This window comes from Vombatus ursinus, unplaced genomic scaffold (assembly GCF_900497805.2).
Source record: "Vombatus ursinus unplaced genomic scaffold, bare-nosed wombat genome assembly UNPS02014946.1, whole genome shotgun sequence".
Taxonomy (NCBI): Eukaryota; Metazoa; Chordata; class Mammalia; order Diprotodontia; family Vombatidae; genus Vombatus; species Vombatus ursinus.
Genome location: NW_020954724.1, coordinates 2,536,294 through 2,554,310, shown reverse-complemented (window position 1 = coordinate 2,554,310; position 18,017 = coordinate 2,536,294). Strand labels below are relative to the sequence as shown.

Below are 18,017 nucleotides of genomic sequence, written 5' to 3'. Positions count from 1 at the left end.
CTATTATTATCCCCATTTTGCAGTTAAAGAAACTGAAAAAAAAAAAAACAGCAGTTTAAATGACTTGCCCAAGGTCACATAGCTAGTAAGTTTCTGAGGTTGAATTTCAACTCAGGTCTTTTTGACCCCAGACCTAGGACTTTATCCACTGAGCAACCTAGCTGGATCAGGTCAATTACCTTTCTTTTAATTCAGCTATTTTATTACATAAGGGAAAATTTTAACCGGCAATATATTTTTTCCAGATTGCAGATTCCAGGGATGACTTACGGATATTTGGTTGCTCACGAAATAACCCTGGATTTTCAGCAGCCATTATTAATCCCAGCACGCCAGTGTCACAAAAGGTAAGGACCCCTTTGTCCCTACCATCACTACTTCTCAGTAGGAAACCTCGAGAATGATTTTAAAGGTTATCGTTAGCTTTGAGTCACAATTTGAAATGGGAGACATATAGACATTTCAAACTCAACATGTCCAAAACAGAACTCATTGTCTTTTCCTTCCAAATCTTCTTCCCATCTTCTCTATTACTGCTGAAGGCACCACCATATTTCCAGTTACCCAGGTTTGCATCTCTTTTCCAAACCTTGTCCTTTCTATCTTCATAATGTATCTCATACACATCCTATTCTTCTCACTCACACAACCTCCCAGTAAGGCACTCATCCTCTTTCACTTCGGCTATTGCAATAGCCTCCTAATTGGTCTCTCCCCACTCAGCTGCCAAAGTGATTTTCCTAAAATGCAAGTCTGACCATGTCATCTCCCACCCCACCCCACCCCACCCACACACTCAACTTGAGCAGCAAACTCTTACATCCAGCATTTGATATAGTTTTCTGAAATTTAAATTTGTTCGCAATCTGGCTCATTCCTACCTTTCTAATCTTTTTACAGTTTAGTCCCCACTACAAACTCCCCAAACCAGCTATGCCAGCCTACTTACTATTCCTTACATACAATATTCCATTTCCTGTCTTTGTTCCAGACTGTTCCCCTGGCCTGGAATTCTCTCCTTCCTTACTTCTGCTTCTTTGTGTCCTTGGCTTCCTTCAAAACTCAGCTCAAGTTCTGCTTCCTATATGATTTTTTTCCCTCAGTCCCTCTAGCTTCTAGTGTCTTCAGTTCTGAAATTACATTCCATTTGGGGCCATCTCCAGTCATCCTGATCTATATCTAACCACTGGACCCTCTGGAAAAACCTCTGGCTCTGGAAAAGAAAGTGAAGCTGATGACTTTGCACAGCCCCCCTCACTTAAATCCAATTCACTTGCAAGTCATGGCATCACCTTCCTGATGTCATGGTCCTCTTCGAGACCAAAGGACAAACCACAACAACAGAATTCCACTTACTGCAGAGAATTTACTAGTTAATTACATGTTGTGTGCTCTGTTAGAAAATGAGCTCATTGCGGGCAGGAACTGTTTTTCCCTTACTTTATATCTCCATCACATATCCTAGTACCTCACACACAGTAAGCATATAATTCATGCTTGTTGATTGCCTGACCAAAAAGAAACACCTCTCTTTGGAGGCTTTAGGCAGAAGGTTGAAGCAGTGTTACACCACGAGAGATCAACTTGTCAGGAAACATCATAGTACAGTGATCACTCTTTAGATGATACCTTGAGTGACGCTTCACGTAGAAAGCAGTAGGACATTTTACACGTCTTCCTTTGACACAGCAGTGGGAGTGTGGCATAATGCATAAAGATCTGATGGCCTTGGAGCCAGTTTTACCTCCTGAGTGATCCTCGACAAGTAACTTAACCTCCAAATATTCTGGACAATTTTATAAAACTACAAATTACAGAAAAGTTGTCAGGCTGCACTGGTAAAGGGCATTGCCTCTCCTGGAAATTCCCTATCACAATGAAATCACAGGTCTTATGATTTATTATCATATTAACATTATAGATTTGTTATATTTATTATTTATCTGAGCTTTTGACAACAAATATAGCAAATATGTAATATAATAATTAATATGATAATATGATGACCTCATGTATCTTAGTATCTCTTAGTATCTCATGGAAAGGTTGTCATGGTAGTTTTAGAGACACCTCTGAATCTGTAACATTGGTTTTAAATGAAGACTGTGTTCAGAGAGAATAAGGGATAGGGTCTGCACCTGTCACTCCATTGATATAGGGCATTCCTGGAAGAAACAACTGCCTCTACCCATTCAGGCCAGCAACTTTACTAGCACTTTTAGAGAGTTGCTTAAAACATAAAAAGGTTGAGTGACCTGCCTAGATTATAGAACCAGTATATAGTAGAGGCAGAATTTTATCCCAGCTTTTCCTGGCTCCAGTCCAGTTCTCTATGCACTGTTCTGTTAGAAAGAATAACCCAGCAATTGTGGGGCGTAAGTGTAACTTTAATGTTAACAGATGACAGAGAGAAACCGGAACTGATCAACAGCTATTTCAATTTCACCCTCTCTCTGAGAGTGGTCTTCAGATTGGAAAAATTGTAGCAAATATGAGTAAGAATGGGACCTATAAGTAGTTAAAATAAATGAATTTATAGTTGGCATGCTTACTGAATTTATGGAAGACATGGGGCTGCAATGAAAAGCTGTGACATTGGCCGACAGAATCAGGATACAAAAAGTTGTGAGAAGGCTAGAGCCATGAGGCAGATCTAATGAGAGGGAACTTAATATAAATATGTGTAAACATATATACTTCTCAAAAGAATTAACTATATATATGCAAGATGGAATAATAACAAAAATAATACCTGAAGTTTATAGCCCCTTAAAGGTTTTCAAAGACACTTCATGTACATCATCTTGTTTGGTCTTCACAAGAATCCTTTGAGGCAAGTATTGGTATTATCCTTTTTTTTTTTTTTTACAGATGAGGAAACTGAGTCCCAAAACTAAAAAAAATATATATCTGTAGAAAGATTCAAAGCCAGCTCTTCCTGTTTCTAGGTATAGCACTCTATTCCTATCTAAACTGCCCACCCTGCAGTAGAGGGTAGGGAAGAGAACTATATGAAAAAGACTAACAATTTCAATTTAATTCAGAAAAATTTGTTGTGCACGTAGAATCCCCAAGATTTATTTTGTTAGGCTATGTGGTTGTGGTTTATCCTTCATTCTCGAAGAGGACCATGACATCAGGAAGATGATGACATGACTTGCAGTTGACTTTGATTTGAGTGAGGGAAGGCTGTGCAAGGTCACCAGCCTCACTTTCTCCTCCAGAGCCAGCTGGATCCAGTGGCCAGATGTCAATTGGGATGACTGGAGATGCACTGGAAATACAAAGGCAAAAATGGAAGATAGAGAGGTCTGGGCAGTCTTCAAAAGAAGAGATGCCTCCTGAACTAATCTTTGAAGAAAGATAAGGAGTCTGAGAGGCTGGGTTGAGAAGGAAGGGGGTGGGGTGGAGTGAGGTGGGATGGTGGTTGTTGAGGACCAAAATGACATCGCTATGCTAGAGTCAAGTTACAGCGTGTTCCACTGTGGCTGATCAGACCAATATGAGATCGGAATGCTCTACCATAGGTCAGGCACAAATAGTCCATGTCAACATTTGGGGTAGATTGTCTCAATTTTCGCATCTCATGTTTCTTTTGAGCTACTTCATTTCTGCTTTGCTCATAGAACACAGAACCTTCTCTGATGAGGGCACGCCATGCTGGGCGTTCCTTGCCAGTGTCTTCCATATAATACAAACAATTCCAAAGTTCTTAAAAGATACCTCGAGAGTGTCCTTGTATCGCTTCTTCTGACCACCATGTGAGCACTTGCCCTGTGTGATTTCTCCATAAAATTGTCTTTTAAATGAGCATACGTGAACAACATGGCCGACCCATTGTAGTTGCACTCTCTGCAGTAGAGTTTGAATGCTTGGCAGTTTAGTTTGAGAAAGGACTGCTTTAGTAAGTGCTCAGAGGCAGGAGATAGCTATAACAGATTACAAAGTAAACAAATTAAAGGAATGAAAAAGGAAATACTATTCACAACTATGGAAAGGGAAGAGTTTACAACCAAACATGAGCTATAGAAGGGGAGAGAAGGGAACAAACATTTAAATACCTACTTATGTTCAGGCACTGTGCTGAGTACTTTACAGATATCTCATCTGACCCTTACAACACCAGAAAGGTGGTGCTATTATTATCCCCATTTTATAGTTGAGGAAACTGAGGCAAACTCAAATTAGTTATTTGTCCAGGGTCACACAGCCAGTCAGTGTCTGAGGCTGGATTTGAATCATCAGGTTTTCCTAACTCCAAGTCCTCTCCACTGACACGAGGAAATACACATCTGAGCCTATCACAAATGTTTATGAGAAATAAAACTAGTTTTATTAAAAAAGTAAATAAAGGTACATGCTTAGGAATGGTCACCAATTGCACCCAGCCGAAAGGGAAAGGATTAAGAACAGTTCAGCTGTGACAGGCCACCACCCATCACAGCTAGTGTCTCAGGCCAAATTTGAACTCAGGTCTTCCTGACTTCAGGCCCAGTACTACATTCAGTCAGTGATAGAGCTGACAGAGATCACCGAATATAAAATAGACAATAGGATATTAAAATATTTTAACACGTACAAAAGAAATGCAGCTAAAATTAGAAGGGAAACAGTGAACTATGAAAAACTCTGCAGAAATTTTTTAAAAATCTCTAGTAAATATTTCATATCCAAGATATATAAAAGGAACTGATTCAAATATATTACAATAACAAGGGCCATTCCCCACTAAACAATCTAAGGATATCTGCAAGCAGTTCTCAAAGGAAGAAATCAAAACTATCAACAACTATGTTTTTAAAATAGTCTAAATCACTAATAATTATAGAAATTCAAATTACAAAAAAAACTCTGACTCCCCCCCCATTAGATTGGCAAAGAAAAGGAAAATGACAATTGTTTGAGGGAATGTAGGACAAGGATCTTAATTAATGCCTTGTCAATGGAGTTGTGACTTGGTCCAGTCGTTCTGGAAAGCAGGTTGGAACTCTTCCCCCACTCCCATATTGCTAAACTGTGCATACTCTTTTATTCATTAACAGCAATATTAGACCTGGATCCCAGAGAGATTCGAGAAAAAGGAAAAGGACCCATATGTATAAAAAATATTTATAGCATCTTACCTGGAAAGACTTATACAAACTGATGACGGACAATGTTGTGAGCAGAACCAGTAAAACAATTTATGAGGCTGAAAAGTGCTATGAATTTTAGAAAGAGAGAGAATTTTGGTTTACGTTTGTGTGTTTGTTTTTGTTTTGGATCATTTTTGTTACTCGTGTTTTAGGGACACATTTAATGGAGCTTAAAAAGCCAAATGGGCTTGTGGATTGAATGACAGACTTTAGAGAGGGAAGCAGTGTAGCTGTCATCATTATGTCTCAGCTGTTCCTTTTTTGGAAATGTACTGTCCTGCTTCTTAGAATTTGGTAAGATTGGACGTAATGTCAACAACAACAATAGCGACACAAGAGTGAAATCATTGTTTTCCTTTTACATTCATGAAATATCTAATTTTATTCTCATTCCTTGCCTTTTTTTTTTTTTTGGTGAGGCAATTGGGGTTAAGTGACTTGCCCAGGGTCACACAGCTAGGAAGTTGTGTCTGAGGTCAGATTTGAACTCAGGTCCTCCTGACTCCAGGGCCAGTGCTCTGTACACTGCACCACCTACCTGCCCCCCTCCTTTTTTTTCCCCTAATTCCTTATCTTATTTCTTTGTCATTTTTGTTCTTTAAGTTTGGTATTAATTCTGATCTTTGTTCTAACACAGTGGTCTGACTGTAAATGGACGGTTTATTCAGAAATGATTCCTACATCAGTAATAAGCTATTTCCTCTCTTTAAAATATGTCTATTTCACGTTTAGTTATTTGGTCTTTGCCATGTCCAACCCTTTCTGAATCTTTTTTAGATGTATTCATGATTTACCAGGCTTCTGTGTATGAGCCTTTAAGCCCGTTTATTACTTCTGAACCATATTTTCCGAGACATTTTTCACCATCCTATTACACACCTGCCCACAATTTTACATTGAAATCACTAAATATAAAAGCATATGTTAATATGTTAACATGCACTAGTAATGGAAGCTTGAATGAAAAGCAGGCAAAGTAAAGATTTAAATAGGATTAACTTGAGGTAGTTTGCATGACTGAGGTGCTAGGAAGCTTTTGGATTTAGTTACTGAAAGGTTAGATGTGATTTCTTAGAGAAACCATGAATGAACATGACACAAAATCACTCATGGGAGCTTAGCCTTAAGAGTCATCTAATATATTTAGATTGCACAGTGGGTTTTGCTAGTTTCAGTTTACATCCTGTTCTACTCTTTTACATCCCCATAGGTCATACACACACACACACACAAAACAACAATATAGAAGAGTAGAACCAACTATGGATTGGTCGTTGGGAGAATAATAATTTATTAATGCTTATCTGTCACCATGACTTCAAAGCACCATGCTTTTTCATTCCCTCATTAGGCTTAAGCCCCAGTAGGATACAACTGAAATGATTTTAGTGAGTTATTTTTAGCATCAGAGTGTGAAGAGGTTTTTTTTTTCCCGTGTTGTTGTTGTTGTTTTTTAATGTAGACTTCTTTTTCCTTCTTTAAATGCTATTTGGCGAGTAGGAATGTGATATTCCATAATGTTCTATCATACTTTGTGTTTTTATTTTTGAATAAGCAAAATTTTGACTAAGGGCACAATAAAAATGAAGTAATTTGGGCAAGGTGATTTCAGAGGATATGAAAATTCCAGAGTATCTAGGCAGCATTTGGAATAGATTTAAAGCCACAATGTTTACATTGTGAAACTCCATCTAACAAGGCTGTTAGCACTTGCTGCCTTTGTAGCATGGAAAAGATGCCCTGTGTGAAATGTCCACCTGGGGCAGTGGAGAGTAACCTAAGTTCTAGTACTAATCATGCCCCCAACTTGCTATGGGACCATAGGCAAGTTTTTTTGACCCTCTGTTTCCTTACCTGTAAATTGAGGCAGTTAGATGATTTCTCAACCCCCTTTCAGCTCCCTGATTCTAAGATCTAAATATAAGCAAACTGGTGGCTTGAGATGGCAGTGTCTAAGGCCCCTAGATTTGAAGGTTACAAATTAGTCTGAATTAACTCTTTGTAGACCCTTGATTTCTGTAGTTACTACAGTGTCCCACATACAGTATTGATTGTGGCTGACTGTGTGACCTCATTTGACAATCTAATGGAGACATTCCATGTGCCACAAATTCCTTTTGAGCTTTATCATGGAATTGCTACAATGAAGTATTGTCTAAATAGAATATTATCGGAAGTGGGCTAAACCCAATGCAATTCAGCACACCTTACTTTGCCTTAAAAGGAAATTTATAATAATGGCCTTTCACCTGCTGGCAATCAGTCCTTCACTTTACCGTCATGGCTATTTTAAGGGAGAAATTGAAAGAATGTAAGCTAAGACAATAATTAATGAACAAATAGCCATTGTATTCTTCCCCCCCCCAAAAAAAATAGGTTGTTTTTTTTTTCCAGAAAAGATTATAGCATGGGTTTTCCCTGTGCCTTAGTCCAGACTTTGGAATGCATAATATCACCAACCAGCAGGTGGCAAAGTGACACTCTTTTGTCATCTTTTTTTGTGTAAGAGCACTCTCTATTACACCTTTGTTTTCCTTTCTTTCAGAAAGTGGAGGTGACTCTGACTGAACCAGCATCATCTTGGTTGAATGCTTCTTTTTTCTTTTGTCCTTTTCTAGTCAAGAACATGAAGAGAAAATAATTTCAATGAAATCAAGTGTTTTTCTTCATGTTCTTGACTAGAAAATTATTATGAACCACTATTAGACTTCAAAAAGAGGAATTCAGTTTCTTTGTTCCCCCGTCTATAAACCTAGTTATTTAGGTCTGGAAGAGAACCTTAAAATTCAAATCACAGGGATTTTTGGGGGGGGGTGAGGATCACAGGATGGATGATGGACTAAAATGATATTCAATTTTCTGCTTCTACTCTCCAGCATCTTCTAGGTCAGTCCTCCAATTTCCTCAGTAACTGTAACACCTGACTCGCATTTCTTTTCTCAAATTCATCTTTTATAAGATCAGCATCTACATTGATGCCTATTCCTGTCCTCATACTTCCTAAACCTCTTCAAGTCTAATGCCTTCCACCTACTCTTCACATTAGTTATTCATAGACATAGCCAAACCTGAGAATTTATCACTCAGCAGTGTTTTGCGTCCAAGATAATCAAACTGAAATTTCCCTTTAATCACAAGCACTCTCATTCTTAGTATACCTATTCTCTCTTTTCATAGTAACCTTAAGTCCCTTCATCACTGTATTGCTCAAATTTGTCAGTCCCTTTCTGAATTTCTTTGACTCTCTACCTAAACTGTCAGTATTTACAAAAATGTTCATATAATAGCATCCTTGAATCTCTCATACCTTGACCTGACATCTTGCCCATTTTGACAATTCCCATAGATTGGTTGGCACTAGTCTACTTTTCCAGACTTATCACACATTATTACTTCCCTTCACACACTATAATTTAGCCAGTCTGGCCTATTTGCAGTTCCTCCTACGTAGAATTCTGTCTCCTATCTATAATTCTTAGCACAAGCTGCTGCTGAACTCACTCCTTCTTCACTTCTTAGATTCTACCACCTGTAAGTTTTAGATGTTTCTGATTTCATAAATGTAAATGATTGACAGTAATCATACAACTTTTAAGAAGAGTATCAGGAAAGGGAGAGAGGTGGATACAGTGACAGAAAGCCTGCCTCAGAGTTAGGAAGTCCTGTGCTGAAGTCCAACATACTGGCTGTGTGACTGACCGAAGTCACTTACCCTTGAAATACCCGTAAGTAGCTCCGTCAAACTGTTAAGAGACAGAGCAGAACATGAGCTCCTTGGCTTTTGTTTGTTTGTTTGTTTGTTTATTTTTACTGTTCCTAGTGCTTCACACAATGATTTTCCCATAGTAAACACTTAAGATACATGTTTTTTCATTCACTCATTAGGAGCTTGCTCATTTAGAGTGTTCTCCACCAGCAACATCTTAAATTCATTCCCACCCACCCCCCAGAAATAGCAAAGGATGAAGGTTGAAACACACTGGATTTAGAATCTAAAGACCCAAGTTTATATCTCAGCTGTGTCATACATTTGTGTGACCTTGAACTAGTTGCCAACTTGCTGGGCCTCAATTTCCTCATCTGCAAAATGAAGAGGTTAATCTAGCTAATGGTGTCAAATAGAAACAGATACCTCAAGAGGGCCACTTATTGACTTAGAAAACCACAAATTACCATGAACTGTATTATGTTATATTTTTATTTATTGTGTTAAACATCTTTTACATTCATCTGGTTCCAGCTGCACTTGGGAGTTTTGCTGGCCTCATGGTTGAAACCTCTGATCTAGAAGATCTTTAAGATTCCTCCTGGCTCTTAATCTATGATCTTATGGTTCTGGTAACATAGTCTTAGGTAGTCTTGAGTCTTAGATCTAAGTATTATTAGGAGTTTTTAAGAAGCATTGTTATTTAACTCTCTCATTTTTGGGTTTTCTAATGACACATCATTCATGAAAGAAGAATTCCAAATGTGTTTTACTTTTCAGCAATTAGTTCTCCTTCATATTGAATAGACAGTGCACTGGTCATATTCTGTATTCCTTTTTACTGTTGCTGTCCCTCACTGACCTAGGCCCAGTCTTTCCCCATGGTCATTCAGGAAGCATTTTCAGTCACCTACAATGTGTTTAGCCCAGGGGATACAAAGACCCTAATGAAAATGAAACAGTCCCGGCATTCAAGGAGCTTACTTCCCTTGGGGTTAACAACATATATAAATTTAAGTGTATGCAAAATGTATACAGAGTAAATATAAGGTAATTGTTGCAGAGCATGGGAAAATAGAAGCTGGAGGATCAAGAAAGGCTTCGTATAGGAGGTTTTATCTGACCTGAACGTTGAGTAATAATGAAACAAGGGATTCTACAAAACAGAAGTGAAAGGGGAGTGTATCCTAGGCACAGGGATGACAGCTTTTTACCCACCATTTATCTTCAGACTTGTGAATCTGACTCAGGAATATAGACACATATACAAGCATTGGGGCCAGTCATTTGACAAAAAAGCAATGACCAGTGGACAGCCTGAATGCTACATTGTACCCATGAAATACAAAAAGCCCATAGCCTTTTAGGTGGACCCTCTGTGGAGGATTTGTTGCACATCATGGACACAAATTACCTAGGACATGAAGGAATGGATGGGTTGTTGAAACATGCCACAGCACAGGGAATACCTACATTGAAGAGGTCATAGATCCATTGAAGAGGGGTGATTTTTGCATGCATTCTCTCATACAAACAGTTTCTGCCCTGGGGAATAATATGTACAGACTGCACAGAACACTTATTTTCCATTTCCTTGTCATCTACCCATACCAATTTCCTGAGGACATATGAAGATAATGGCAGGATTCTTTACCCAAGACTCACCATGCTTCCTGTTGCTCCCAGTGATGAACACCCACCTCAGCCTGTCATTTTGCAGCCCATCATATTTTCAGAGTGTTTTCTAATCATTTTTATTCACCACTTTCCCCAATAGAATTGCAAGTTGGGGTGATACTGCGAAGTCCAAGAGGCTAGTTACATTTTAAGAAGCTGTAATTTCTTATGGGAATTCAAGCACGGAGGGAATTTAATTGGTCTGCTTCTGTACCATCTGTTTCTCAGTAATGCCTTAGCAGATGGGTCATTCCCTTCCCTTTATTATTCACTGTGTCCGGATAATCACAAGACACATAATAATTACCTCCTTTCATATATTTTCACTGCTGTGACCCCCCTCCCCATAATGTCTACATGCAAAATAAAACTGCAACAAATCAGTTCCCTTTTGTCATTCAACTAGTCTGGTTTTTTACAGATATTTGAGAAACATTTAGAAGGACCTACAAGTCATGTTTTGTGCTATCCAGTGAGTTAGATTGGAATGAAGTAATGAATACCCTCCTTTAAAAAAAAAAAGCTTCAATGAAATGGATATCTGACATTTTATATTATGTAGTTCTTGCCTTTATGCTTATAATTATCTTTCTTGTAGCCATATAAACACATTAAATAGCTAGTGCTTAAACACTTAATTTTCCACATTGTTCCATCCCCATTATCAGTTTTCATCTTAGTTACAGTACATATCAGAAGGCATCCCAGCCACACCCTGGAAGACTCTGCTCTAAGTTAGCAGAAGTATGTTGAAGCAATATATTATCACAGAAAGAACAGTGGATTTGCAGTCTACCACTTTGGGCTAATACAGCTGCTGCTACTTAATGCTGTTTGCCTTCAGACAAGCCATTTTACTTTTTGGGCCTTGGTTTCTTTATCTGTAAAATGAGAGAGTGAGACTAGATTATCTCTAAGGTCCCCTGTAGATCTAAATCTATGATTTTATTGTCATATGAATATAAAAAGCCAGGGCATAGTTCTTTTTCTCCTAATTGGTAGTTTAGCCTCAGTTTGTTTTGTTCTATTCACAGAGGCCCTGGTGCCTTTTGTCTTTAGCATTTCAAATAAAACTATCTTTTACAGTCAATTCCCAGTTTAAGAAAAGGTAAAAGGTTGTGAGATATTTAACATCATTATTTATAAATTACTCTACCAAGGTATAACACATTATGGGTCTCATTAATTTGCAAGTTCCCTCCAGTGATGCAAATAGTGATCCATCCTACTTGACTCCAATCTATATTCCTGGTAAGTTCGTCAGTGGGGATCATGCCAGAAGTATTCCCCCCAAAATACTTACGGAGCGCTCTGGTTGTCCACTTTGTCATCCTTTGCTCTTGTCATGTGACCAGCCTATCTTGTCTTCCTTTCATACCATTGTATGATGATGTCTTTTACTTCTGTTCTTCTAAGGAGTTACTTGTCTTTTATGTGTTGAAACCTACCATAAGCCCCTTGTATGTGTGTGTACTGTGATCTTTGGCTCTTCATCAAGAGTAATACTGTTCCTTTGCCATGTTTCTCTGCTATGCAGTAACACTGATAAGATGTTAATAATGCAAAGCTGGAGTTTTTCTTTCATGGAAACCTTGAGATTAATAAAAACTATGATTTCCTGAAAACAATCCAATCCACTTTGCCCATCATTTTCAACTCTGAGCTGACCTCATTCTCCATCTGTACTATCTCTCCACATATACATATTTGGATGGGCTCTGGAGAATGGCCTTCTAAATACATATAGGTATCCTTCATCCATTTGGCATTTCCTTTTAGGATGGAGAAGTTGAATTCCTTAGAATAATTATAGATTTCTTCCAAATTCTCCGCAGTGTCCTGAGGCTTGATGTAACCAATTCAACATCAACTACAAACAGAAGCATCTGGAGAACCTCACTTAGGGAATCTCTCCTTGACTTAAAATCTATGCTAGATTTCCTCCATCACACTAACACATATCTTTGGCACACATATATCTCCCCATTTTATCCCTTGCTTCGAATCAGAGGATTATTGAACAGGGTAATTTCTGTTGTCATATCTTCAAAGAAATTCTGAATTATCTTGATCTTTAGATGGGAGATGCCTTGCTATAGAAGACTCCATAAGATGGTATTTTGTTCTATTAAATCAAGGTGGTTTTTTTTTTGTTTGGTTGGTTGGTTTTTGTAATCAAAGATCTTATTTTCTCCACCTTTTTCCATTAATTGTGAAATGATAAAGATGTGGTCCATTGCTGAATATTTCTTGCAAGTGCTTACATGTTCTGTAGTAACACCGTCATCAAAGTTGCCCTTACTGTATATATAATTGTCACAAAGAGTTTGAATAGGTCAAAGAATAAGTATGTAGGTTAGTAGTTACTGATGTCCTCTGAATCAGTTTTTTCTTAATGAGATTCAAAATTTTTTATGTGTCTTTAGTGTCATATCCTCCTTCAGATACCTTTTATGTCAGTCAACACCCTCCCAAGTGTATCATCTCAAACATGGTTCTCCATATAGCAAAATAATTTAACCTTGAATTATTTTTTTTAAATTATTGAAAATCAGAAATTAGATATGGACAGCAGAATTACAACAGTAATGCTAATAATTCATCCAGAAGTTAAACTAATGTAAATTAGCTGTCACAACAAAGTCACCAAAAGAGCCCAGACAGTGCCTTAGTCAATAAACTTGCCAAACCGAAAGAGATGACTACCAAAAGCAATGCTACATAAGAATATAAACTCCTCTGTAATCTTATAAAGGATGATGGATGGTTCTTAGTAGTACTGACTCATAAGCAGACAGAAGCAATGGAGGGTAAAACAAGTTTAAAGAGTGCCTGACAAGATATCCAACTAAGCAAAGCCATCCCAAAGATAATCAAAAAGGAAAACGGAAAGAAAACTAGCAACAGAAAAAAAATGGAAGAGGTTTATAAAAACCATTTTAACAAACTTTTCTCCATGAATGCAACCACACTTGGATTCTAACATCGCAGTTTTATGAGTACCTAAAGAGAATTGACATTAAAAAAAAAGAAGGGAAAAACAAATTATTATGACTATCAACAGTAAATTTACCCCAGAATTTGCCTAACTTTCTTAGCACTTATGTCCCCATTTTGTCCATAAGGATAGGATGAGCGGTTTTGTTAAATACTTTACTGAAATCTAGGTAGATTTAAAGGTGGGATGGGACATCAGAGGTCGTGTAGTACAATGCCCTAGTTATACAGATGAGAAAACTAAAGCCCAGAAAGGTTATAACTTACCCAAGTCATAAGGGTAGTATGTGAGAGCTGAGATTTGAACTGAGTTCCCTTGACTCCAAAACCATTGTTCGTTTGGTTTCCCTATTGCACTAAGCCACGTTAAAGAAAATACTATCTAAGAATTCATATGTCTAGGGATATATCTGAGAAGATGGTATGTATTTCTCTAATCAACCCCTGTGTTGTTTCCCATACTTACTGCCAATGATTAGCAAATTAATTCCATTGAACCATGTTATCTTTTATAATAGGATATTTAGTTCAAAGATATAGAAAGAACAGAAATACTAGCATTTCCTACTTCTAATACCCAGGGGCACAATGTCCCGTACACTACCTCAGTCTCTGGGAGAGTACTACTCACAACACGGAGGGGCATGTCTGTGCTAGAATTGGGCCTTTTGTGCTTGTAGGGATCTCCTGAAACAATTCTCCACCTAGGCAGATTCTGTACTGGTTATCTGATTGAACTTAAAGATTAACCCTTAATGGCTGATGTTACCTTGGAGGGATGTTTTGTTATTCAATCCACTAGAGCAAGTAGCCATTTTTTAGTCATTTTGTTTTAGGCTATAAATATACAGCTGGGTTTGTTGTTATTGTTGTTTTTCCAGTGTACACTGTCCTCAGTTCTTTTGGAGATGTTTTTTGCATACTTTTTCATTTGTTGATTCACTGAATGTTTATATACTGCTGTTTGCCATATGGGTAGAAGAGTAGATAGGGTGGCAGGCCTGGAGTCAGGAAGACTTGAGTTTAAATCTGAACTCAGACATTTCCTAGCTGTGTGACCCTGGGCAAGTCACTTAATCCTATTTGCCTCAGTTTCCTCATCTGTAAAAATGAGCTGTAAAAGGAGATGGCAAACCACTCTAGTATCTTTGTCAAGAAAACTGCAGATCTGGTCATGAAGAATCAGACACGACTGGTTAGCAGCAAAGACAGGTATAGACATTGCATTGCTCCAGCGCTGGTACGGCCACCTCCAACTGTTCAGTGGACCTTCTTCCCTTGTCATCCTCTGTGTATCATCATATTCTTCCACTGCCCAACCTTCTGACAGGTCACGATTCCCTTCTGCCTCTTAACATCCTTTCTTCTTTGTGTTTACCTTGAAGCTTTTCCATTTTTTCATTCTCTTTGATAAAGTGATATCCTCCTTTAACCTTCTTCTTCCTCTTGTATGACCTTGTGTATACATAGCAGTTACTTGGCAATAACTGAAAGGCAAACATCCGATCAGATGATTGTATATTTAGAGCTCAAGGGGACCATAGAGGTCATCAAGGCCAGCCCCTTCCACCATTTTACAAATGTTGTCTTATACTCAGAACAAGTCCAGCATCCATAGTGACTCAAGGTCTCTGGTATTCCTCTGTGTTAGCTCTTGTTTCCAAACTCTCAGAACATTCACTGCCTCATGGGGAATCCAAGTGAGAATTTATTCATAGCAGTCTTTACACCTTTTCTTTCTTTTTTTTTAATAATTAGTAAATTTATTTATTTTTAGTTTTCAAGATTTACTTCCACAAGATTTTGAGTTTCAAATTTTCACCCCATCTCACCCCTTCCCCCACCCCAAGATGGCATGCATTCTGAATACCCCTTCCCCTAGTCTGCTTTCCCTGCTCTCTCTCCCCCCCTTCCCCTTCTACTTTCCTGTAGGGCAGGATAGATTTCTGTATCCAATTTCCTGTATTTCTTATTTCCCAGTTGCATGTGAAAACATTTTTTTTAAACATGTGTTTTCAAAACTTTGGGTTCCAAATTTTCTCCCTTCCTCCCTCCCCACCCACCCTCATTTAAAAGGCAAGCAACTCAATATAGGTTATATATGTGCAGTTATGCAAAACACTTCCATAGTAGACATGCTGTGAAAAACTAACTCTATTTCCCTTAATCCTATCCCGCCCCCCCATTTATTCTGTTCTTTCTTTTGACCCTGTCCCTCCTCAGAAGTATTTGCTTGTGATTACCCCTTTCCCAATCTGCCCTCCTCTCTATCATCCCCCTACTCTCTTGTCCCCTTCCCCATCTATTTTCCTGTAGGGTAAGACAGATTTCCATACCCAAGTGACTGTGTATGTTATTCCCTCTTTAAGTCAAATCCTATGAGAATAAGATTCACTCATTCCCTCTCACCTTCCCCCATTTCCTCTCCACTGTAAGAGCCTTTTTTTTCTATTTTTTTGTGAGATAATTTACCCCATTCTACCTTTCCCTTTCTCCTTCTCCTAGTATATTCCTCTCTCACCCCTTAATTTTATTCTCCAGATATGACCCCTTCATTTTCAACTCACCCTGTGCCCTCTATCTATCTATATCTATATATACATACATATAATTTTTTCCCCTCCAACTACCTTAATACTGACAAAGGTCTCATGAGTTACAAATATCATCTTTCCATGCAGGAATGTAAACAGTTCAACCTTAATAAGTCTCTTATGATTTCTCTTTCCTGTTTACCTCTTCATGTTCCACTCGAGTCTTGTATTTGAAAGTCAAATTTTCTATTCAACTCTGGCCTTTTCATCAAGAATGCTTGAAAGTCTTCTATTTCACTGAATGACCATTTTTCCCCCTGAAGAATTATACCCAGTTTTGCTGGGTAGGTGACTCTTGGTTGTAATCCTATCTCCTTTGCCCTCCAGAATATTATATTCCGTGCCCTCCGGTCCCTTAATATAGAAACTGCTAAATCTTGTGTTATCCTGATTGTGTTTCCACAATACTTGAATTGTTTCTTTCTGGCTGCTTGTAATATTTTCTCCTTGACCTGGGAACTCTGGAATTTGGCTATGATATTCCTAGGAGTTTTCCTTTGGGGATCTCTTTCAGGAGGAGATCAGTGGATTCTTTCCATTTCTATTTTGCCCTCTGGTTCTAAAATATCAGGGCAGTTTTCCTTGATCATTTCTTGAAAGAGGATGGCTAAGCTCTTTTTTTGATCGTGGCTTTCAGATAGTCCAATAATTTTTAAATTCTCTCTCCTGGATCTATTTTCCAGGTCAGTTGTTTGTCCAATGAGATATTTCAGATTGTTTTATAATTTTTCATTCTTTTGGATTTGTTTTACAGTGTCTTGATTTCTCATAAAGTCACTAGCTTCCATTTGCTCTATTCTAATTTTTAAGGAAGTATTTTCTTCAGGAATCTTTTGTACTTCCTTTCCCATTTGTCCAATTTTGCTCTTTAGGGAATTCTTCTCTTCATTGGCTTTTTGGACCTCTTTTGCCATTTTTTAAGGTGTTATTTTCTTCAGTATTTTTTTGGGTCTCCTTTAGGAAGCTGTTAACTTGCTTTTCATGATTTTCTTACATCACTCTCATTTCTCTTCCCAGTTTTTCCTCTACTTCTCTTACTTGCTTCTCAAAATCCCTTTTGAGCTCTTCCAAGGCCTGGGACTGATTCATATTTTTCTTGGAAGTTTTGGATGTAGGAGTTTTGATTTTGTTTTCTTCTTCTGGTTGTATGTTTTGATCTTCTTTGTCACCAAAGTAAGATAATATAGTCTGACTCTTTTTGTGCTGCTTGCTCATGATCCCAACCAATTACTTGAGTTTTAAACTCTTTGTTAAGGTAAGAGTCTGTTTCCAATGTGGAGAATGTACTGTCCCAAGCTTAGGGGTTTCGTACAGCTGTTTTCAGAGATACTTCTAGGGACCTGAAAATTTTCAGTTCTTCCAAGGTGGTATGATAAGGGGCAAGGTGTTTCCTCTCCACCACCACAACAAGCTCCACCACACCAGTGCTCTTTCTTGCCCCAGGACCGCCCCTCAGAACTGTGACCCAGATCCAAGCATGGGCAAAGCAAGAGATTCCTGCCTCAACACTGGCAAGGAGATCCTTGCAATTCCCCTCTGATCATCCACTGGATTTCTCCTCAGTCTGTGGGCTGGAAGCTCAGGAGGCAGCCGCTGCCCTCAGGGTGGCTGAGACCTAGCTTCTTCTCTTGCCGCAGTCACAGACTTTTCCCACTGACCTTCCAAGTTGTCTTTGTCGTTCGTGGGTTGAGAAGTCTGGAAACCACCACAGCTGCCCGAGATTCAGTCCTCTGAGGCCTGCTCCAGGGTCGCTTCAGCCTGCGCGCCCACACCGAGCTGCGCTCCTCCCCCAGCCTGGCACGATATACCTTTCTGTTCAGCCATCCAGGTTGTCTTAGGCTGGAAATTTGTTTTACTGTTTTTTTTGTGGGTTCTGCTGCTTTAGAATTTGTTTAGAGCCATTTTTTA

The 18,017-nt window shown here is 38.5% G+C and overlaps 1 protein-coding gene across 2 annotated transcripts in view; it reads left to right on the top strand.

The window, feature by feature from the left end:
• Positions 1 to 18,017, top strand: part of CTTNBP2 (cortactin binding protein 2) — a 196,785-nt gene that overhangs the window by 164,403 nt on the left and 14,365 nt on the right. For both annotated transcript variants that reach the window (XM_027845036.1, XM_027845037.1), the window contains one exon: positions 246 to 347. In XM_027845036.1, the coding sequence (XP_027700837.1) occupies positions 246 to 347 (102 nt within the window). The remainder of the gene's footprint in view (positions 1 to 245; positions 348 to 18,017) is intronic.